This window comes from Dryobates pubescens, chromosome Z (genome assembly GCF_014839835.1).
Source record: "Dryobates pubescens isolate bDryPub1 chromosome Z, bDryPub1.pri, whole genome shotgun sequence".
Lineage (NCBI taxonomy): Eukaryota > Metazoa > Chordata > Aves > Piciformes > Picidae > Dryobates > Dryobates pubescens.
In genome coordinates this window covers 90,665,320-90,690,139 of record NC_071657.1, presented here as the reverse complement: position 1 = coordinate 90,690,139, position 24,820 = coordinate 90,665,320, and the positions used below count along the sequence as shown (strand labels likewise).

At 37.9% G+C, this 24,820-nt stretch overlaps 1 protein-coding gene across 1 annotated transcript in view; it reads right to left on the bottom strand.

Moving 5' to 3' along the window:
* WDR70 (WD repeat domain 70) overlaps nucleotides 1–24,820 on the bottom strand; it is a 112,262-nt gene that overhangs the window by 58,945 nt on the left and 28,497 nt on the right. The window contains exons 6-9 of the mRNA XM_009903720.2: nucleotides 18,976–19,035; nucleotides 17,261–17,394; nucleotides 16,857–17,010; nucleotides 15,853–15,929 (exon numbers count right to left, since the gene is read on the bottom strand). Of these exons, the coding sequence (XP_009902022.2) occupies nucleotides 15,853–15,929; nucleotides 16,857–17,010; nucleotides 17,261–17,394; nucleotides 18,976–19,035 (425 nt within the window). The remainder of the gene's footprint in view (nucleotides 1–15,852; nucleotides 15,930–16,856; nucleotides 17,011–17,260; nucleotides 17,395–18,975; nucleotides 19,036–24,820) is intronic.

Genomic DNA, 24,820 nt, shown 5'->3' with positions numbered 1-24,820 from the left:
ACTTTGGGATCTCTCTCCCTCCTCCAGCTGAGGACAGCACAAGCCAGCAAGGATGACATCTCCTCGAAGCCAAAGTGGCAGCACCCTTCCTCGGACCTAAATCGTCCTTCGCGGGGGAAGTGGTGGTGGTATTAAAATTCCTTTCCTACTCTCCCTCTCTCTCCCTCCTCTCTTAATAAATAGCATTTTTAAGATTTGTCCTCGTTTGTGCCTTTAATTTCACAACACAGAAAGAGAACAGTCTCTCTCTCTGCCTCTGGACCAAGACACAAGTATATTGAGCTTTGTGAAGAGTCAATATACTTTTGAATTAATAATAATTCAAAGTCTATGATAAAGATGTGCTATTTGAAAGAAAACTTGACCATTGACCCAAATGGGTCAAGAAGGCAATGAATCATTTGGGGGTACTTCTGATTAAGATCAAAGGGGAAGACTTCTGGTAAAGAACATTGGCAGTTGAAGTTACTGTCACCTGTATGAACTGAAATGACTCAAGAGCAGTCTTGCATGACACAGCAAAAGCAGGAAGAGTAAATCACTAGGAAAACAGGATGCTTTCCAAAAAGCTGATTAGTCATGGCTATAAAATAGTTAAGCTCATTTGGATCTCAAGTTTTTCTTCACTCCCATAAATAACTTAGACTGGAACTAACATTCAGCAGAACCCTCCATTAAACCAGAGAAAAATCAACTGAAATTGCATTAAACAAGCAAATAAAATCTCTTTGAAGCAACACTCAGTTCTCACAGCCAGTATTCTGCAGTACCTTTAGTAGCGAACCACAATCCAAGAGAGGTGAGTAACAACGGACAGTAAATTGTCTTAAATGTATTGTGTTTTTTTATAGTTACAGATTTTATTCTAAACAATTAAAAGCTGTATAATAGGCTAACTATGTATTTTGGGCTACCAAGTTTTACTTTGCATTTAAGTATGAAGTAATGAACTGTGTATGTTGTAGTACAATCTCCATACAGGAGACCAGGACAAACTGCAGCACAAACTGTATGTGAACAGAAATTCATGCATTTCTTACACTTTCTGGAATATGCATCCAAGCATAAGACACTTCCCCACCTCTCCCAAGAATTCAGAAAGCAAGAGCACCTTTTGTAGAGAAGAAATATGGTTCTTACCCTCAGATCTCCAAAGATTCATGATACAGTTCCCTATGTCTGGATAAACAGGCAAAGCATCATTTGTCACCATGGTCTGTCTCCTTATATCAAAATATTGCTGCTAATTTATAAATCCCTGTATTTCTTTCTGACTTTTGTGTAAGGTTAAAAGTCGAAAGCAAAAGGTTAGTGGACAAAATAGCGTTAAATTTTATTGTTTCTGAAAATGAAAACTAAAGAACCAGTTATGTTCTCCACATGGGGGGAGTGTTCCAATCTATTTGCCTTAATTTGCCCTGAAATTTGTCTGCTCACCTTTTCATCCACAGCCTGAGCAACCTAGCAGCCCAAGTTGGCCTTGTGCTAAGCATAGGATAAAATGGATAATCTCTAGATAGCCTTTTCAATCTATATCACTCTATAACTCCAGACAGCTGGAAAGAGTACTTGAAAAGGGACTCTACAGTGCACTTAGAGCACAGGAGTATTCCTGGCAGTGACCCTTCTTCTATCTAAAATTCTATGAACTAACATAAATCCATTCAAAATCCAGTAAAGGTAGAACTAAGTCCTAAATCACCACAAAGACACACAAACAGCATCAATTGTCTTTTAGAGCTACTTGGAAATGGATAGTGGAAAAACTGCAGATGTAAATTACAGTTCTTAGTTGTCCACTCCCTTCTGCACTAATGAGGAGTTAACAAGCGCCTATCTTCACACCTGTTTGGATACTCCACAGCAATTCAGGTTTATCTTGCAGCTGCAAATGCTCCTACATAGATCAATTAAGTAGCAGGACTATTGTCAACTATTCCCCTCCCCACCCCACCCACCCCATCCACGCCCCCAGCTAGAAATTATGCAGGCCTCCTCAGTAGTTCAGCTGTTCTTTAAATGAGTGTAAATGCCCAGCTTTAACCGCTCTTTTTAGCTGGGGAGTAGGCAAATTTTGTAATTCTGCTTTTCTCAGGACCACATAGTATCTCAAGTGGGCAAGGATCCACTAGTTTCTCCTTCTCATATGACAACCTAAAATTAAGCCATCTATATGACTAACACAGTCATCCCAGTGCTCCTTGAACTATGACAAGCTGGGAGCCATGACCACTTGCCTGGGAAGCTAGTTCAGCGAATGAATGACCACCCTCTCAGTGAAGAACTTGCCCTGTCACATTTTCTCGTGTCATGTCACTGCCCTCAGACAGAAGAGATCTGCACCCCTCCCTTAGCTGTTCCTCCCTCTTGCTCCCCAGAAGGAAAAAGCAGATTGTCAAGAGAGCACCCCTCAGCCTTCACCAAGCTGAACAAGCCAAATGACTTCAGCTGCTCCTTTTCCATCTTGCATTTGAGGTCCTCCATCACCTTGGTCACCCTCCTCTGGACACACTTGACTAATCTGATGTCCCTCTTACATTGAAGCACCCCAGACTGCACATAGTGGGGCTGCACCAACACAGTATAGAATAGACCAGTCACCTCCCTCAACTAGCTAGCTATGCTGTGCTTCATTCATCCAGGGCTCAGTCGGCCCTTTTGGCTGTCAGGGCACACTGCTGATACACATTCAAGTTACTATGAACCCAAACACCCAGATCTCTTTCTGCAGGACTGCTCTCTCCAGCCTCCCATACCCAGTTTGTAAGTGTAACTTCAATTATGCCATTCCAGGTGGAGAATTCTAAACTCACTCTTTTGAAATTTCATACAGTGGAATAGGAAGGAAAATCAGGAGAGAAATTCAAAACCCATGGTCTGAAATAAGGACAGCTTAATAAAACAATAGAAAGTGAGAAGAAACAACATGAATGACAACCATACTAATGAAATACTATATACAAGAAGTGATAGAAAACAGCACACTCCAAAACACCTGACCCTACCTCATACAAAACCAAACCCCATCCACCTGCCTGAGCTAGCCCTCCCCCTTTTATGTTGGGTATGATAGTCAGAACACCCCCGCTGGCCAGCTTAGCTGACTATCCTGGCTGTATCCCCTCCAAGCTTCCTAGGTGAAGGCAGGACAGACTGACAGGTCTGTAATTATCAGGACTTGCCTTCTCACACTTACTGAACATTGGGACATTAGCCAGCTTCCACTCAGCAGTAATCTATCAGTGAAAAGCAAGTTCAGGATGATTTGCATGCTTAGTTCCTTTCTACTATCGCAAAATACAGCTAAGGAAATTCTTATGAGCTACAATTCAACCATTCCTAAAATACAATTTTCACTTCTTTAAAAGTATTTTTTCATGTTTAAAATCCAAATGTGTTTGTTCTTAAAGCAAGGGAGCCACCTATATATTAGATGCAAACATGCCAGACTAGTGTACTCTCAGCCTGAATTTGGCCTCTTGCACAATTTCAATTCTGGCACCTTCAATTTTGTGGAAAGTAACACAGTGCCTAAGATGTCAAAATCTCCTCTTGTACATAACTATGACCAGTTGTTTAGACCCACAGATATTGGTGATTTCACACATCACAGCGTAAACATTACTAAGGTGCCATTCAGTTCCTACCACTTAAAAAGTGGAACCATCTTATTTGAAAGTATATGCAGTAGCTGCAGAAAAGTTAGTGCCAGAAGTGTTAAGTTTACCAGGTGCTTTCAGCTTTTGGTGTAATCATGCTAAGCTGTAAACTAAGTTTATGAAACCAGCTCCATTTCCAAACTGGCGGGGGGGAAGGGAAAATAAATGTGTATTTTCAAGTCACATCTGTTTGCAGATCAAAACCATGAGCAACTTCACATGCTTATGGAAGTTGCTACATTTATATACACACCAGATATATGTACATGTATGTGTATTTCAAACTACTGTGAAAGAATTACAAATTCTGAATTTATGAGCCATCCCCACTGGGTGGATTCCATAGCTTTTCCTTCTGAGTTTCTCAGTCTAACAGGAGTCTCCTCTATTTCATATATAAAAAAAACCCTGGAAGCTGGGGATAACATGAAATTACAGACTTTCCATAAAAAACAAACTGAATACAAACTGGAATACTCTGCTTTGTACATTAGACAAGAGGCAGAATCTCAAAATGAAACTTGAAGATCAAAGCATAATGCTTAAGTGAAAACCTAGCCTTCATGAAAAATTTTTGTGTTTACATGAGCTACAATGTAAAAACCATCAATTTCACTTCAACCATGCTATGTGGAAAGTAGAGCTTTGTTCCTATGTGCATAAATGCATCTGGACTTTAAAATGAAAACCATTCCACAGGTACAAGCCATACTCACTTCCACAGAGTCATGGACAATGTAACGGCAACATTTGCCTAAATAAAAGAAAAAGAACTGGCACAATTTAACACGGTTTGGTCTCTCCTTTTCTTTGTTTTGCAGCAAGTTTGGATTTTATTTCTTAAGATAATCTACCTGAAACTTCATGAATCCTTTAAAAATTATGTTATGCAGTAAAAATATCAGTTGAAAAAGGTCTCAAATGCAATCTCTTACAATGGACGGCATTTCTTGCTGCAGCAGCTAACATTTTAATCAAGGAAAACTTCAGAACAATATTAATATAAACATACAAAGTTTATAAAGATAAGAATAGCTTTACTAACCCTTTTGTAAACATACAGCTTTCAACATGGACCAGCACAGTCATTATTCAAACTCCTTCTAACCAGGCCCGCTCGTGTGCTGTATTCTCTTAATCAGCTTTGCACTGCATATACACCTATAAAAAGGGAAGTTAATCTAGGAAAATCCATCATCATGTACCTGGAGTGCACTTCACATCTTTGCACATGTCAAGAAAAAAGCAAATTACTATGCCAGTGCTGTGCAAATTGCTATTCACAAGAGACATATGAGCAATTCCTATATGAGGGCACTTTTGTACTATGAACAAGTCTCCAGAGATGATTCCTCCAAAAATCCAGGATTTTGACTGACCAGGGGAGATTTTCCTAAGAGAAAAAGGATTCATAGCTACACAACCACAATGCTCCCTCTTCCTGCAAAATACCATACTCCTATGCCAAAGGATGAGAATTCATACTGCTCCAGAGGCATGAGAAAGAAAAGGTCACCAAAACTTAAAATAATTGCCAAAAGTAATTCTTAAGCCTCACTATTGGAAACAGCTGTATTGCTGTGGCTGAAATAAAAACACAAAATCATGTGAGGATGACAGACAAAGTGGATATACAGATTCTCATGCATAATCTGATCTTCATAAATGCCAATTCTGCTTTGTTTTTACCTCACAAAACTCTTGACAACAAGATTTTAGATAGTCTGCATAATATTTCAATCTAGGTATTTAAGCAGTAACTCTACAGTACAAAGAATATATAAAATACTGGTTATAGCACAGTTGTGTGGAAGCAAAAAGTACTGTGTTTTACACTGCTAAGAACTGAGATAAAGACTTAAAATCTCTGTAACTGAGGAATTAAAAAAAAAAAAAATTAAAAATTTACAATCTGGGTACCAGATTATCAATTCCTTATGATCTGTGTCTACTTACATGCATATAAACATCTGGTTTCTTTGAAGCCACAAAACTTTGCTGCATTATGTATCACTGACTTTCCTCCGGCTTAGAATTTTATGAACGTAGTTCGTCAGCTACATATGACAGTTAATTCTAAATATTATCTGCAACAGTTTGAGGGGGGCCTCATTTGAAGTCATTACAAGAAATAAAGCTTGTAAGGCTCATTACCTTAAAGTCTTCTTATTACAACACTGAATATGCATGAAGCAGTTTTAAATTATATTCCATAATTACATGCATTATCAAAGTGAGCAGATCTACCACATCTTTTTACCACTGCAGGTAGCAAAGAGCTTGGCTCCACCAGTCTGTCTCCATTTCAGCCTCCCTAATGCTCCTAAGCCTTTCCACTTTGTCTTGCAGCCTTTCAACTTCACCAGGCCACCAGGCACATCTACCTGCTACCTATTGCCCTTCTCTGGACATGCTCCTTTAATGAAAAACAAAACTCATTTATCTCGTAGGTGCCAAGCAAATAATGTATCAGTGGGATTTTTAAGTTAAACACATAAAATGAAGACACTGATAAGAGCAACTATTTTACATCTCACTATGCAGTGAAATACCCTGCAATTCCTAAATTCAAAATTCCAAAGCAAGTATTTTTCCAGAATTTTGATCTACATTAAGTACCATTATCCATTACTGCATAATTTAATACAGAATCTGATCTGAACATGAATCATGGTAATTTAATTTTATTTTCTTAGACAGAATGCGTATTTTATCTTTGTAAGCAAGTGTGCCAAAATAAATATTGTCTACTCGACTTTACTTTCTCATTATCAAACAAAAACATTTGAGTTTAGTTTACTATATCTGTTGCACTTCCCATTACTATCAGAATAATCAGAGAACTCTGGTCATTCAAATAAGATGCCTATCTTATGAGAAAATAGTCCTTTAAACTGAGTTATAGGTTAAAATAACTAATGAACACTTGAGAGGAAAGGATTTCATCTTCATATAATAAAATACTTAATCAGTTCTTCATGGGAGAAGACAGCAAAGGAAATTACCAGACTGAAAGATAGGTGTGGAACATTGTTACCACAGAGAAGTATTTGCTCAACAATCTGTGTATGACCCAAAAGCATGGGGAATTTCCTATTGGTTAAAAAACCCAATAAATTCCTTTCTTCTTCCTTATCTGATCTTCTTCTTGATCTGATGTAAATATTAAAATTTTCAGTATCCCACAATTTCTATCCTGCCAGAAGATACCCCTCAGATCTGCTAAAGGGGCCACTCAAAAGCATTATCTAACCCATCTCAAAGTGAACCAAAATCAGGAAAGGCATAATAATTAAACAGTTTTTCCAATGTGTCTCATTTTGACAGAAAAGGGTTAGAGAACAAGTCGCAAGAGAAGTTGCTGCATATAGCCCAAACTGTGCACAATATAGGTAAGAATTGAAGTGCTCTATATTCTGGGATAAGAGAAGCCAATGAATACATGCACCAAAAATACTGCCTTCCCATGCTGAGCTAAGAACAGCCAAAATTCAGCTTCCTATGAAGAGGTGTCCCTTCTTGCTCTGCTCACCACACAGTTCTAAAGAGACCAAAATATTCACAAAGCACTAACTACTGTGAATATTTAAATTCTGTGCTTTCCAGAGAAACCAATTGAACTTTTAAATTTATATTTTCATATAACACAAAAACGAACTTTCAAGTTTCCTGCTGTAACAAAAATTAGAAATAAACAATATTAACTAATAATAAATCATTGACTGGAATGGTATTCTTTTCTGAAGATTTGCCTAAACTGTAATATTGTCCTGGGGGAAGAAAAAAAACAATCATAAAAATCTTGAAGAAATCTAACAATCAAAGACTTTGCAATTAAACAAGGTTTTTTAGTCTGATCCCCAAGATAAAGGTGAAACATAAGTAATTATTCTCAAGTATGTTTTGCCAGCTAGTCTTCAAATCTCTGAAGACAGATGCAGTGTTGAAGCTTAGGTTCTAACAAAAGTTTATACAAACATCTTGGTAGTAGCCTTGGCAGTGCTATCTTAATACTGTTAGCTTTCAAAGCTGCAGACTGATCAGTGCTAACTGTATTTATTACACATAAAATGTTTAACACACAAAAGGCATTAAGACTAATAATATTTATTCAAAAGCTACTATGCTGAACACAGTGTAGTAGACTGGTGCTTTTAAACAAGAGGTCATAATATATAACAAGTTTAGTCATAGTTATCCCAGCACAATATTCACAAAACTCCCAGCTTTTGCATAATAGCAAGGCAATATAATTATATTGACACTGAACTGCCCAAGTCTGGATTCTGCTCTCACTTGCTTTCGTATGTACAGTACTATTGATACTTAAAACATTCAAGTGAAACTATAGCTTCAGTTCTACAGTTGCCAACCAAGCTATTCCAGGCCTTAGACTTCAGACAAAATCCAGGATTGTAGCCACTTAGCTAAGTCTCAGAGGCTCTCTACCTGGAGTGAGCAGACAGCAAGTAACCTGAAGATTAGATATTATAAATGCAGGATAAATGCCATGTAATCTCACTTTCACAGTCAGCAGAGCTAAACTTCACAGTGTGTTGCCAAGCATGCTAGAGATACCAAGTCTCAAGCTCTCCTGAGAACGTACTAAGACATCAAACATCTAAGGAGCATGGATGTAAACTGCAGTAGGTGACTTGGCTCTAAAGCTTGTTAGCTACAGACTTCATCAAGAGTGACAAGTGCTCAGGGGTCAGTGCTCTTTAGTATCTTCATCAGTGATACAGACAGTGGGATCAGGTGCAGCCTCAGCAAGCTTGTGGTTGATATGCCAGAGGAACAAGATGTCATCCAGAGGGTCCTGGATAAGCTGGAGAAGTAGGCCCTCATGAACCTCATGAGGTTCAACAAAACCAAGTGCCTGGGTCAGTACAACCTTCATTGGGTACTGGTGGATGAGAAGCTGGACATAAGCCAGTAATGCACACCTGCACCTGAAAAGGCCAATCACATTCTGGACTGCAGCAAAAGAAAGACAGCCAGTAGAAGAACAGAAATGATTCTGCCACTGCGCTCTGGTGAGTCCCCACCTGGAGCATTGTTTCCAGCTCTTGGACTCGCAACACAAGAAGGACATGGACCTAAGGAAGAGGGTCCAGAGAAGGGACACAAAAATGATCAGAGGGCTGGAGCACCCCTACTCTGAAGACTGGATGAAAGAGTTGGGGTTGTCCATCCTAGAGAAAAGGGAGCCCTGGGGAGACCTTAAGAGTGCCCTTGCAGTACTTGAAGGGGGCCTACAAGAAAGTCAGGAAGGGACTGTTAACAAGAGCATGTAGCAATAGAACAAAGGGCAATGGTTTAAACTAGAGAAGAGTAGGTTTAGATTAGGAAGAAGCTCTTTACTATGAGGGTGGTTGAACACTGGAACAAGTTGCCATGGGAAGGCTGAGGCCCCTTCCCTGGACACATTTAAGGTCAGGCTTGATGGTGCTCTGAGCAACAGGATCTAGTTGGGGATGTCCCCGCTTACCTGCAGGGAGGCTGGACTAGGTAACTCTTCCAACCCAGTGCATTCTATGATTCTGTGATCAGCTGAATGAAAACAATCATCCAGGCTGAAGGGAGCTTGCAAGCTCCCTGGCATCATGTGAAAAAAAGCAACTGATTTTTCTCTGGGTAGGAAAAATGACTGCTGGTCATCTTCAGCAGTATTGTTCCAGATCTTGCTCAAGTGTCTTTTCTGTCAAGCTAGAAAAACTTTGTGTGGATCTGTATGTAACTTAAGAAATACTTGCCCAAAAACAGAAGAAGTCAGGTACTGAGAGCTGCCACATACGCAGACCTAGAAACAAGGCTGCTAAAAGGAGAAAGACAAGAGAGAAGCTATTCTAGATACAAACATGCTTAATAGGGTTAAATCCATTAACATAAAAGAAGTGAAAGGCAGCTGAGAAAAAAGTAGTCATGAAACAGCTCTGTTCACTAAGATGTATCAAATTTCCAAAGGCCTTTGAGTAGTATGTAGGATGTTACAGATGTCCTAACAGAAAGAAAACCCCTCTAAACAGCAATGCATGCAAACATTAGATGAAAGACATGCAAGACTATCTACATTTCTTCTCCTGAAATTATATTTTGTATCCTTTAAAGGATAACATATTTGTAAATTTAATTAAGCTTATTGTCAACTGTTCCATTAAATAAAGTAGTTAAGCTACCATTATTTAAATGTGAAAAGAAAGATTTCAAGAATGGATTCACTTTTCCTTCCTGAACACCCTTCCATGGTCTTTCATTTACTCTCATTAACACCCCAAGTGGACAAAATCTCTCTCCTTTTCATTAAGATACAGAGAACATTTAATAAGCAATAGCATGTGTCTGAAAACAGAACCAGAGTAGGTTCATATTTGAAACATATATTTGACAAAACTCTAAGGATCTGAAGCTACTTCACTGAAATAAATCCATTATTTAATTGGAGACAGATCTATGTGGTGGGTTTAGAGGCAGACCCCCTCCCCACAACAACCATCCTCTGCTACCAAAAAATGTGCTGGGTTGAGGCAGCCCCCTCTCTCCCCACCACGGGCAGGAATAAAACACTCAGACAAACGGATTGCAAAAGTGATGAAAATTTAAATAGAAAGCAGTGAATGTTACAGAGAACCCAAAGCGCAGTGACAAAGAAAGATCCCAAAGCAAACCCAGAGCCATCCCATTCCCACCTGAGGGTACACCCGAGACCCTCAGGGCTCCTTCTTCCCCCTCCCTCCGCTGGGCTAGTCTCAGCTGGCCAGGTCTGAGACTGCCCATCCCCCTGTGGCCTTGGGCCTAGCCAGGCCCAAAGCCAGCAGACATCTCCCCCAGTTACCGGCTGGCGGAGGAGGAAGAAAAGAGAAAGTGCCGACCCCGCACTGGATCTTATAGTGGTGCAAAGAATCATGGTAGGAAATACACACAATGTCCTGTGTCCACCCCTCTGGGCTGGACTTCTGGACACAGGAAGTGAACACACCAGGGGGGCACCCAGCTCAAACTGCAACAATCTACATGGGAGAACAATTTATCCCTAAATAATACAAAACTCACTCAGTGAGTCACTCACTTACTAGAGAGTGAGAGAAGACTTGTGAGAGGAATTTTCTGGAGAAAACCATCTGTTAACCAACTACAGCCCTACCTGCAGCAACAAATCAGGACTGCTAAATTTCAAGATAGGCTATGATTCTATTTCTACAAGGAAAAAGCGTGAGAGTAGTGACATAGAACACCTGTTGCTGGAACATTTAATATCACTGAGGTCTATTGCTTATTTATACAGCACAACCTATCACATTTCTACTAAGAAAACATCTAATAACAAAACCAGTATTATCTGTTTCCTCTTCCTCCTTTGTTTTAACATAGAAGCAAACTGGTATTTTGGAATTATATAAACAAGGAATTAATTATACCATAAAACATACAACTGGGTTTTTTTTTAGGCCACTCTGCTCAGGTGTATTTCCAGGGAGGAGAATAATTTTCAAAGTCTGATTTCCAAAATGTTCTTTCACTTTTAGGCAATGTATTAATGTTGGCATTTCTGTTACCACAGACCTCATTGCAGTCCTGTAGACTTGCTCAACATGCTGCTGATAAACTAACAGCAAAACCTTAAAGTAAGAACCTTACCCGTAAGAAGTGTATGTTCCACATAAACCTGAATATAGTAACGGCATTATGGAAAAATCAAAGTTGTTGTTGATTACACACTGTATCTGAGCCTTTGTAGAATGGCAAAGAGTACATGCAATTAAAGGTACTGATCTTTCAGTAGTAGCTCTGGGGTATTTAAAATTCTAGACAATACAGAGGCATAAATGAAGACAGACTGAAAGAAAAGTTAAATACCAATAATGAAAAGAGATTTGTTTTAAAACCAGTGAGACGTTAGTATGAATTAACAACAGATGAAATTATCATGTCTGCTGAACAAACTTAAGTTCCATGAAGAAGATAATCCAGTTTGTCTTGCCTATTGATACAATTTTAAACTTGAAATGTTAGAAAAAAGCAGTATTACAGAGCCCTGGAAATATATGTCTAAGATTAAACCTAGCTTAAAAAAATACACTGAAATAAAGAACTCCTTATCTATTTTTCTATAACATGAAGAAAGAAACACTTTGGTATTATATTTTTTAACAAGCAACCATCTGTAATATTTTCAATGCAAACAAAATTAATTGAGCTACTGTAAACTATCTGTATTCACCAACAATTATGTACATGGACATAAACTTCTTATATCAGCTAAAAAGAGGAATTTTCAGACATATATGGTTACTGCCAGTTCTAGGGTCTGCCTCATTCCAGCATAGAGTTTTTCCTCATACAGGAGGCAAAAGGAACTGTGTCTTTTTCTTATGTAGGCTTTTCTGAGTTCAACATTGTAGCTATGAACAGTCATACAAAACACACTGAGACTCCCTGCTGGTAACCCATAGACCTGCAGTCTGAGGAAATCGATTTACAAATAGCCTAATAACCACAAACTAGAACATATTCCAGCAAAAACCTGACTATAGGATTTTTTTAAAACTGTGGAACAAATCTGAGTGCAATGTATAAATCACAAGAAGCAGACCCTTTCCCAAAATAATTATTTTACAAGAGCCATTCTATAACAGCCGTCACTTTAATTACTTTTTAGTTTAAGATACTACCGCAGCCTTTATCAACTGAAGTAAGGTGCATTTAAAGGCCACCCCAAGTAATAATTTTGATTATAACAGCTTAACATAAAATATGTATTTGAAGTATTTATTAAAATTTACTTACAATGTGCTATTTTAACTTGCCTCACAAGTCTGCTAACAAAGTTTGGGATTTAGCAACTTCATGCATTCTGAAAACCCCTGCTTGCAATACACTAACCAGAAACTATAATCATCTTTTCTTACTTTGTTTTAAAGCGTATGCAAGTGACAACATTCACCTAAAGAGACAGGCAATGCAAATGCTACAGGACAGACAAAAATCACTCCATAATTTGTAAATATCTCTAACATTCAGTTTATGAATGATTGCTTTCTCTAGAGGCAGGGCAAATGTTATGTAGAAGCAGAAAATACACCGCTTAGGGTTTAAAAAGTACATTAACACCCCTCAGGCACTTTCCTGTATGCTCATCTCCTTAAATCTCAGACTACCACTCAGCATGCCTTAAGGAGTTTCACATACATGCTTCAACTGTAACTTTCACCAGCTTCAAAACTCATAGATGGACTGAAACCCTTGCATTTTTTCTTGCAAACATCTTTTTAAAAGCTACCTGGCAAAAAAGGATCTGGTGGTGCTGTCTGACAGCTGGCTAAACATGAGCTAGCAATGTGCTCAAGTGGCCAAGAAAGAAAATGTCTTCCCAGCCTGTATCAGGAACAGGGCAGCCAGCAGGACCAGTGATCATGCTGAGGCTACACCTTGAATACTGTGGTCAGTTTGGGGCCCCTTTAGCATTCTATCTGCTGCTGTAATGTCCAGACAGAATCTAAAGCCAGCAAAACTTCAAAGATGTTCAATGTTTGTTCATGTAGGCAACACTGGTTTCATTCCCAATTTATTATCCATACATTTAGGTCTGATCCCCTTAAGGGTCTCACTTTGGTGTTGTATAAGGTGTCCTACACACACACCAGATGTGGCAGTTCCCTTTCCAGCGAAAGGATTAAATCTCAACATGCAGAGATATAGATAGCACCACACTGTTCCAGAGCAGTCACTGTAATTAAAGTCAGTTTGGCCTTACATCAGTATCTAGTACAAATTCTAGGAAAAAAAGTAACAGAAACCTACTGCAAATTTTCAGATCTCATCTCCACTGTACACAAGAAGAGCTATGAAATGTCAGGATAAAATCTCTGAGATGAGTAGGTGTTTGATTTCACCTTTTCCTTTGATGTGCAGCAATGAAAGGCTTTTAACTTCTCTCCTTACGGATACAGATCTTTTTGACAAAATATGACAGAGAAGAGTAAGTTGAGGACTGGGAATGTCAAATCACATCTCAGTATAGTGTCAAGAGTGTCAAAATTGGGTACAGGCAGGGTGATTCAGGAATTGAAGACTTTATAAAAAATACATAAACTAAACATTCTACCTGAAAGCTTTCTGTACTAAAGCCACATAGAGATATACTGGACTTTATCTCAACATCTTCCCTGAGAGAGAAGACCCTATTAACAGTTAACCTATCTACATGAAAAATGAATCAATTCTAGATTTTTCCTCATGTTTCCATGGGACTTCCTATGCCTTCACTTCCACCCATTGCCCCTTGTCCTGTCATTAGGCATCACTGAGAAGAGCCTGACTCTATCCCCTTGGCACTCACCCTTTACAAATTTATAAACACTAATGAGGTCACCCTTAGTGTCCTCTTCTCCGAGCTAAAGAGCCTCAGCTCCCTCAGTCTGTCCTTGTATGGAAGATGTTAATAATTTTTGTGGCTCTGCACTCGACTCATGCAGTTTCCTGTACTTCCTGGAACTGAGGGGCCCAGAACTGGAACCGTATTCCAGCCTCACCAGGCCACAGTAGAGGAGAAGAAAAACCTCTCTGGACCTACTCACCACACCCCTTCTAATATACTTCAGAAGGCATTGGCCTTCTTTGCCACAAGAATACATTGATAACTCATGCTCAAACTCCCATCCACCAGGACTCCCAGGTCCTTTTGCCCTTCACTGCTCTCCAGCAGTTCAGTCGCCAGCCTATACTGATACACAAGGTTGTTCTTTTCTAGGTGTAAGACTCTGAACTTTCCATTGCTGAATTTCTCCCTGCCCAGCTCCCCAAATGGCAGCTTAGCCTTCAGGTGTGTTAACCCCAGCTCAAGGTGCTGATCTCTTCTCCCTGGGATCCAGTGACAGAATGTGTGGGAATGGTTGCATAAATGGAGGATCAGACTGCACATAAGGAAGCATTTCTTCTCCAAGAAAACACTTCCTAGAAATGTGGTCGATGCCTCAGGCCTGTTAGTGTTTCAGAGACACTGGGATAAGATGTTTTAACTTTTGGTCAGCCCTGAGGAGAGGCTGAGTGAGCTGGGGTTGCTTAGCCTGAAGAAGAGGCAACCTCCCAGGCAACCAGCACCAGATCAAGAGGACACAGTCTCAAGCTGCACCAAGGGGAGGTTTAGGCTGGATGTTCTTCACAGAAAGAGGTGATTTGCCATTGGAATGGGCTGCCCAAGGAGATGGTGGAGTCACCATCCCTGGAGGTGTTCAAGAGGGGATTTATCTGGATTTTACCTACTTGACCACTTTAATTCACACCAATTCAGGCATCAGGGATGCACTGAATCCCTATTTGGTATATTTGGCACTTGCTTAGATGGGACGAAATTACACAAGGTTCATGATATTTTGTTTTTCACTGTCTACAACCCAATTAAGAAGCCATACTATTGTGGAACTACATTCAAAAAGTGACAGACTTTTGAAAGTATCTATTCTACTGTTTCAAAAATATTTCTATTATGGAATTAAAACCTTTGTGTCTACAAGCTGGAAAAAATATACAGGTGGCTTAACTGTATTTTTCACAATTGAACTGCTCTGTAAAGCAAACTGTAGTATTAAGTATCACAGAAATTGTGACTTTTCCTATTAAAATCTATTTTCCATGTACTTGTTTGTTAAACCAGTTAGTTGGTCCCTTTTGGGAAAACCATGTCATTTGAATCACCTGAAAAATGGAGTTTTCTGTCTACCATGGACCATGCTATGCATGCATTAGTTAGGCAATTCTGTCTTCCCACTCACTGTGACTCTTGAGTAAAGTTAACTGCACATTTCAAACATCAGTTTAAAACCCATTCACAATTTTGCTACTGACAGCTACAGTAACTTTATCAATTAATGCAATTGTCACAATGACATTTTGCAGTTTGGTTGTAACCACCACCACCAAGACTGAAGCCACAAAATATCTCTAATAGTATCTTTCACACTTGTCAAATAACATCCATCAATATTCAATTACATTTAACAGAAAATTTGCATCTTTGAGTTTAAATATTCTGTCTCCCCAATGAAGTCAGTCACATTTGAGTCTCTCCACAGGAATTATTCCACTCTGAAGGTACACTGAGTAAAGTTAAATTTTGTCCAAAAATTTTAGTGAAAATACATTTAACCAACAACTTTGATGAAGTATCATTAATTCTAGATGACTAAATACTTACCCGTCATTAGAACACGTCAAAAATTCTTCCTTTATTTTTGGATGCCAGCAGCCTGAATTGAGCATTGCTGTGTGACCCTAAGAAAAGAAACAGAAAGAGTTCTTAGAATTTTATTCCAAATCTTTCAGGACTTTCCACATGAAAGCTGAGAGCCAAGTCAAAACCTGGTGACCAGTGCAATAGCTGATATCACAGTGACTTAACAGATTTTATGTACTCTAATCCATTTAATCCTTGCTTGTTTTCACCTTTTGTTATACATCTCCACCACTCTTATTTTACATTGTTATCTTTCAGAAAATTATATGGAACCATACTTCCCCTTTTTCTCTTGGGAGAAATGTAATGCAGAGAAACAATGAAACAAGAGGCATTAATATTGTGTCATGCAAAATTGTTTCAAGCAACATAAAATAATAGGAATAACAAGAATTACTATGGTGACACAATATATATACTCAGTGCCAAATTACACTAGCCAAAGGCCTTGTTGGAAAAAAAATGAGGAATCAAGACAGATTTAACCTCAGGTGAGTTTAATGATAAAGATTAGAAGCTGCAAATTGAGTAATTAGCCTGGCTTCTTTTGTAAGGTAACAATTATATCCTAAGAAAACTATTTCCATTATGGTGACTATGAATACAAAATGTCTTTGTCCAGTTGGCTTTACTCTGAAACTGACCATATTCCAAGAGAAATTTGGAAACGACTCCTCTTTTTTTGGTTGTTTGTTCAATAAGGGCATCAGGGAAACTGCTGTAAACATCACAGAAATACTGTTTAAGAGAGTTAACCTAAGTCAGCCTCCCACTCAAAGCCTATCAGGTCAGCCCTGGGTTTGATTAGCTGGGTCTTCCATCAATATTCTGCAACTTCCAGAATGTATCAACACACAGGATTATCGCATCCTATGGACAGGTCTTCCTTGCAGAGGTTTCTCCTTTAGAGCAAAAATGCACTACATTATCAAGTGTTCTGGTGTTTAATTAATTTCTGACTTTACCTTTGTGTTTGTCATATCTACTATGTACTGGTCTCCTTTTATGCATTCCATTACTGGGAAGCCATCTCTGTCAAGAACTTTTGCCTGAGAGTTACCGGATACAACAAGAATGACATCTCCTGTGCTGCTATACTGTAGAGATTTGATTTGGTGACTGGAAAAGAAGAAAGAAAAACAATGTTCAAATTAACTTCAGTGCCTGTAACCCTGCACTATTCAAAACTGTCAGTGGTGACAAAATACATTGCAGCAATAGACCCATATACAAATTCACCTTCAGGAAAAAATATGCAAGTTGTCAGAAACAGACATAAGCAGACAAGTTCTTACAAGGCTGATATGCATTCTAATAGGAGCTTAACATAGGTTAAGTTTTAGGTGAAAAATGCAATCTTCATGCCTACCATTCACAAGGCTGGAGTGACCGAAAAGCTTGGAGAGATGCGTCCATTCCAGCAAAATCCCAAAATTTAACATCATAGTCATATCCACCAGTTATCAAACGGGCACCTGAGGGATCCAACCCCAAAGCAGAAACCTACACAGGAAAAAAACAACAAAGTCATTTATCAAAACTACACACAACCTGCAACCTTAAAATGCCTGAAAATGTTTTTGTAGGAAGATAAAACTCATCTGGCACTCAAGATTAGTTTTTAGCCCCTAGAATATAATTTAACCTCTATTAGGCATTGCAAGTTAGGCAGACCATAGGTTAAAATCTAGACATTGAACCATTGGACAAATACGTGAATCATCACATATACATAAGATAATCAACAGATTCAGAAACCCTTTCACAAGTGGGACAGTCTTTAACTCAAGAAATTAAAGTAGTAATAATTTAACTTCTCTAAAATGTTTGGAAAGGGATTTGAAGAGAGGAGCCAGAAAATTCTGACAGAGAAAATTTAAAAAAAAAAAAAAAAAAAAAAAAAAAAAAGGGGGGAGTGGGGCGGGGTGGAAAACCACTTCTACTCCACCAAGAACTTTCACACTTAACAACTTAACAGAAAACTGTGTGTGGAAAGGAACAATCAAAACCCAACAAACTGTATGCACAATAAAGAACGAAAAGCCTGAGTAAAATCACCTGGTACAATAACTTTCATACAGGATGCTTTTCTGTATGCATCTTCGTTACATGTACGCATGAAAATACCTGTATACATGACAGTCACTATGATTTAATGCAGACACGCAGAAGTATCACTAAAAAAAAAAACCTTGTCTCAAAGATGTATCAGCTTTAGTATATACACTGTGTTATGGAGACTTTTCAAACTTAATGTAAACTGTTGAACAGTTCCCACACAAAACACTTCAAAAAATGGATTTCAGCAGGACATATTCCATTTTCCATGCCCAGTTTAAAAAGTAACTTGCAGAAAATAATGTTTCAATAGAAACACCAGTTATGGATGGAATTTTAAAACAGATAATTTGTTGTGTTAAAACTATTTGTAAAACTTTTCGTGAAATAGTACAAGCTTTTGACTTTGCTTTTTTTCCAGTTTCATCTAGAAAAGGTTGAGTTAGCCATTCCTTATCCTATCAAAGGCTCATTTCTAGTCATCATCTTAAGGCTTACACTGCTCATGCTGGTACCTTACTGTATTTCAAACATACAGTGCTATCGTACAGCCAACTATATGAAAAAAGTAGGTTCACAAAACCAAGCTTTGCAGAAACAATGCTGCTGGTCACCAGGCACCTTGATTCTTCTTAATCTAATTGTCCCGCTTTATTTTAGAGACATTCACTTGCAAAAATGTTATCTTTTAGAAAAGGTCTACATCTAAGCATCAGATGTTGTAATTCAGTGCTCTCTCAAAAAAAAAAAAAATCTGATTTACAGAGTTATTAAGAGATTGAACATTTTTCTTTTTACTTCCCTGAATTGTTTAGATGTACTGTTTTGTGCTATGCCTATTCATTCACGGAAGTCCATTTAGTGAAAATGTCACTGTGACATATTTAATTTTCAAATTAAACAGCTGCAGCTTTTTACAGGTTTAAAAAAAAAAAAGGCAAGAAACTCAAGAGGTAGTCTAAAACACTGTTTTACACTGTTTCAGATCTAGAAAAACAAGAAGTGATCCTAATGTATTACACTTACTGTTTTTGTCCCGTGTTGGAGTGTAATTTCATGAGAATCTGGGATTTTCTTTACAGGGTTCTGGAAAAAAACCAAAGAAACATTAGCCTCTGAAAATGGTACTATGATAAAAAAAACTCAACCTAATAAACCCCCCAATATTTTTTTATATGTATATATAAACAAATAAAGTTTCTGAGGAGAAGGAAGTAGGGGAAAATCATTTACTAGTGACAGACTCAAATTTTTACTGCAAAAAATACAAGAAATAACTATTAAAAGATGTAACAGTACCGCATTAAAGAACATAACCATGAAAAGCTGTTCTGTTCATCCTCTTTAGAAACATCTAGCATTCTTGAATGATGATTTAGTCAATACATCATTATTAATGTCTTTTTAAAAGAACATAACTCCACAAAGACCTATGAAATTACTGAAAAAATAGAGCTAAGTTATCTACATGTTTTATTACAATTGTGGACTGGCTTCCGATTTCCACTTATGCCATTATCTCCAGCCATCATGGGTCTCTTCTCCCAGACAACCAGTACCAGAACAAGAAGACACAGTCTCAGGCTGCGTCAGGGGAGGTTTAGGCTGGAGGTTAGGAGGAAGTTTTACACAGAGAGAGTGATTGCCCATTGGAATGGGCTGCCTGAGGAGGTGGTGGGGTTGCTGTCGATGGGGGTGTTCAGGGCAAGGCTTGACAGGATGCTTGGTTGCACGATTTAGTTGATTAGGTGGTGTTGGATGATAGGCTGGACACAATGATCTTGAAGGTCTCTTCCAACCTGGTCTATTCAATTCAATTCAATTCAATTCAGTTCTATTCTATTCTATTCTAATGAAAATACTCAAGTGATTGCAAGGTTTTACAAAGGCAATGTGAATAATTATTCTCAAACTGCTCCTTTGTCTAGTATCATTTAACGTTCCCAAAATATTCTTATGCCTGAGATCTTTGTTTTCTGTGGCCTAAGTCTAATGCTCTTCGTATTATACATTGTGTATTTCTTATACATCTCTGTCAACAATACCCCTCACCAGCAGGCTGGGCTTAGGACATAGCTAGAACAACTAACCCAAAATAACAAAACTGATATTCCATACTACACAACATCTGCTCAGAAAGGAGAACGGTGGGGACACTTGTTAGTCTTCTGGAGCAACCACTACATGTGGTCAATCCCCAATTGCCTGGAAATGGCTGGACATCACTTGCTGATGGGATGTGGAGAATGAGTATTTTGTTTCCTTTTGCTTCCACACATGGTCTTTGCTTTTTTTTTTTTAAACTGCCTTTATCTTGACTCACCAGGGTTTTCCCATCTTTTCTTTTCCTCTGTTCTGCTGAGGAGGGGAATGATAGAGCAGCTTGGTAGGCAGCTGGCACCCCAGTCAACCTCAGCTCACCACAAGGTTAACTGTAAAGGTTTACACATGACCATTGAGAAAAGCAGAGCCCATATGGCACTAAGAGATACTTCCACCAACTCAGTGGTTCACAAGCTGAGAAGTGGGTTTAATTCAGCATTCCCAGGTGTTGCTGAAACCGAACAGTGAATCTAGTGTAATTTAAGCTTACTGTTCATTTGACACTAAAAAGCACTCCAGATAGGATTATAAAAGTTTTCTGTGCCTCTTCATTGTCTGCACTATAAATTGGTACTTGCTGTTCTTAGGACACAAAAATACCTGCTCAGGGGCCACTGCCTGTACTTGCTATCTAAGCATATACCACAAAAATTGAAGTGTGAAAAGAAAACTTCCAAGATTCACACTGTTATCACCCACAGCAAAAGATGTACTACTTCTCTGACTCAAAGGCTTTTGCAGAAATCATCGTTTGCTGAAGAAGGAACAGCATTTTGGTTATTCTCCTCAATCACCACTAGGTTGCTTGTTTTGTATTCCAGTCCACTTACTGGAATACTATATGGTTGCTCATTACATACACCTTGCTGGAACAAACTTAATTTTAATTGCCAGCTCCTCCAAGTGACAACAATCAGATCCTTCTTTTATTATGAAGAGTGAACCACTTTCATAAAAACATTTTTGCTTTACAGCTGAACACAGTTCTGACTACTTATCTTTAAGTGAAAACAGCAGATAGGAATACATTCTGTCACCTGATAAATCAAAGAGCCTGAGTCTTCAAGTCAGACATCTGGCAAGTGCTAGTAGTGCTATACTCTGCAGTGTCCAAGGGATGCCTGACAGTTAAAGTAACTGTTTAGACTATCAAACCATTAATTAAGATAACAACATCCACAAAAATATCTTGGCATAATATCTTCATATAAGCCAAACACTACTAAGAATAAGGTGGCTCATTCTATTTTAGTTAACTATGAACTTCCTGTGTGACTGAGAATGCTCTACGTCTCTCTAACCTGCTACAGCAAATGCCTATATGCACACAGAAAAATCAGATGTAACTGAAACTTTTACAGTTACCACACTCCAAAGAAGACAGAATGCCACCAAATTATTTTTCCACACTTTCAAAAGAAAATGCAGTTAATATATTTTATGCTGATTTGACCATCAAGATCTATATACTGCAAAATCACTGCAAGCCTAAAAATAGCTAAAAGGTAAAGTTTGTCCAGAGTGTACCTGCACTTGCAGGTCTTCCAGCTGTAAAGTTTACAAAATTGGGTTTAATACTTTAACAAAAATTGTTCTGAAAATTTTGTATGGTAACTAAAACTTTGTGTTTTTTTCCATTTAAAATCTTATGAAGAAAAGACAATGTTACTTTTATCATTCTCTTTGAACAGAAACAAAGAAAAACAGCTTTGATCTTGATGTGTCTCCTAATATTTTTAAAAATAGGCTCAATCCCTGTATTAAAGGTGTTTGTTTTGCAGGTCCAAGTATTCTCTTAAAGCACCAGCTGAAACACAACCCAAATGCTCTCCTTTTCAGGGGAATAAGAGTTAGAGAAGTCCACCAGACTTCACAAGAGGACACCTGCACAACCTCCCTGTACCGTAGCTAAGTACAGAGCCATAAACAATGTTATGCACAGATTAAAACCATATTACTTGCGAAATGGGCAGGTTTTTCTCAAGACAGAATTATTTTGTTATTTTCCTCTGTAACTCAGGCATTTATTTTCTGTTTAATGGTAAGGTTGCACTCAGGTTGCTAAGTGTACATGCAGGAGAAAGAAGAAGTAAAAAAAAAAAAAAATCACTGTGTGAGAGATGAGTAAGATTCTGGTTTACAGCAACAGAAAAATAAGAAACTTTTGGGGTTTACAGGAGTATAATATCCACAAACTTGCATGCAGAAGGAAGTATCCAGATTAGAAATAACGTTTCATCAACTTTTAATTTCCTCTCTTTTAGGCATTAGAGTTGACAGATATATTCTGATGTTATTAAACTCAGTTTGGCCCAGATTCATAGAATCTAAAGATGGAAAACATTTACTTCAGATTTCCTATATAGCCTTTAAAAAGAGACATAACTCTAAGGAAAAGAATCAGTGTACCAAAAACTTGAATCATCTGGAGATCTCTCATCTTCATGAATTATTCAGAGAGTGCAAGGCAACTAAACTTCTAACATAGTTGCTTGGATTAGTGAGGGCCTACGTGTGCATGTTAGCTAAAATTCTGGCCTGAGAAAGATGAAACAAAATAATATGGAAAACAAGAGTATACTTGCAAACACCTGTAGGGATTCCCATGAAACACCCACAGTATGTAACTCACAGCTCAATGACAAATCCAGAAAACCTTCAAAATTTACAGAACTAATGGAAGAACCCTACAAAATGCTCTCTCTCCCAGTTATCCTTTAATTTGTACAGCATTTGAAACAACACAGAACTTATATCTTGAATTTTAAGACTAAGGATAAGTTACTCTTTAGTGAATTTAAATGAATGTCTCCAGGGTGCATTCAAGAATTAAGGAGGTGCTCAAGTAGATGAACTTCCTCTCACATGCCTACAAGAAGTAAATTTCTTTGTTCAGTATGGAAATGGTACTGTGGTTAGCTTCTCTCAACATCACTTAATTCACAGCTTCATGAAATTTCTTCTTATGATCTGACCAAGAGTGTTTTGTCAGGTTTAAACAACAAGGGAAAAGACCATAGATTAAAATTTCATTCCAACCTATGACTGCATAAAAATAATACATATTACAAATCATATACAACTTATTTTATTAGATGATGGGTCAAACAGTAATTCAGAGACTGTTCCCAGACACAAGAAGTTAACACAAACTGAATCTCCTCTTCCATTTCGTGCTACCTATTGGAATGTCCCCTTCTGACAAGACTTATGGCTTAACAACTTAGATAAAGTATTGCAGTTAGAGTATCAGTTCACAAATAACTTTTTTGGTTATAAACATAATAGTTCTGAAGTACAGCAATATGTCTTCATGGTCTGTCTCCTAGGAGATCATTTTAGATTTCACTATTTTTTCCCCTACCTTCTAAAATATCATTCAGATAATTTTTAAATGTGTAACAAGCTCTTGGTTTATGATATCATAGTTTGTATTAATATTTATGATCTGGGAATTGTTTTCACAATATATAGTAGAGAAATTCCCTTAAACCTTTTCTAAAGCCAGTTCTAATCACTGATAAAACTGATTTAAACCCGAAGTTGCCTATAGTTGTTCAAGTTTCCTTTGCAGTTTCTGGGAGACTGACTTAAACTTGAGTGATCTGGCACTTACTTCAGACATGTTACCATTTAACTATTTAATTTTTATTATCTCAGTTTCATGTGTGTATAAACATAAATACTTCATATTTGGTAGAATAATCTGCACAACTGACACGTAACACCCATGTTCAGACAAGACAGCTTTACTACAGCAGTAAGATATACTTCTATTTACTCTGCTACAGTAAAATAGCACAGAAAAAGTACAGATCAGCTGATAATAAGAAGCAACATGATGCAAACATGCAGCTAACATCTTTTCCCTGAAAGGATTGTTCAGCATGGCAGGTAACCACAGAATAGTTTAAAATCAGAAAGGCCAAATAATTGTGATCTTTCAGCTCTGGAGTTTAAGTGCCAAACATTCATTTCAGAAGCATGTTAGCACACTGACAGGTGCTTAGCCCATTGCCTGGGCTAGGGCATGTTTTGGAGTTTCAGCCTTCAGGACAGGCATTCAAATATTTGACACACAGCTTGGTAAGAATTTCTGTGCTACACAGATGCCATGTGAGATTTCTACCACAGGGAACCTGCCCTAAAAAACACACATGAAAGAATCCAAGAACATAATATAGGATGCAAGACAGGACTGAACCTAACTTTCATCAATTCATAACATTTTTCAGCTTCCTAGCCAGTTCACTTAATTATTTACATTAAGCTCACTCTGAAATTTCCTTTATGAAAAGGATACAGACATTTTTACCATTATCACCTTTCGGCAAATTTTAATAAAAAGAATGTATTAAGTTCTTTCACTTGACTCTCCAAGAGAAGGCATGAAAGCCTAGGTTACATTACGAATTCCACAGGCAGTTTCTGGCCCTTCAATGATTAAAACAGTTTTAGAGTTGTTAAAATAGCTTCACTGTTCTCCAAATTTACTTTCTGTCTCAAAATTATTCATTAACTATTTTAGAGTTGAGAGACCATACGTGTACAAATTTAACATTTTTTGGGAAAAAAAAAAATACCATCTGCTATATGTTTTTAAATCCAATGATATGATTAAGAGTTTGTACTTCAGCATGCAGCAAAAATAGTATTTTAGTTACCCACGCTTCCTACAGAAGTACATTAAAATAGTATGTTTTAGTAGAGCAAACATTACTGTTTCTTCTGTAAGTTTTGCAAGAAGTGGAATTAAGTTAGTCAGCAT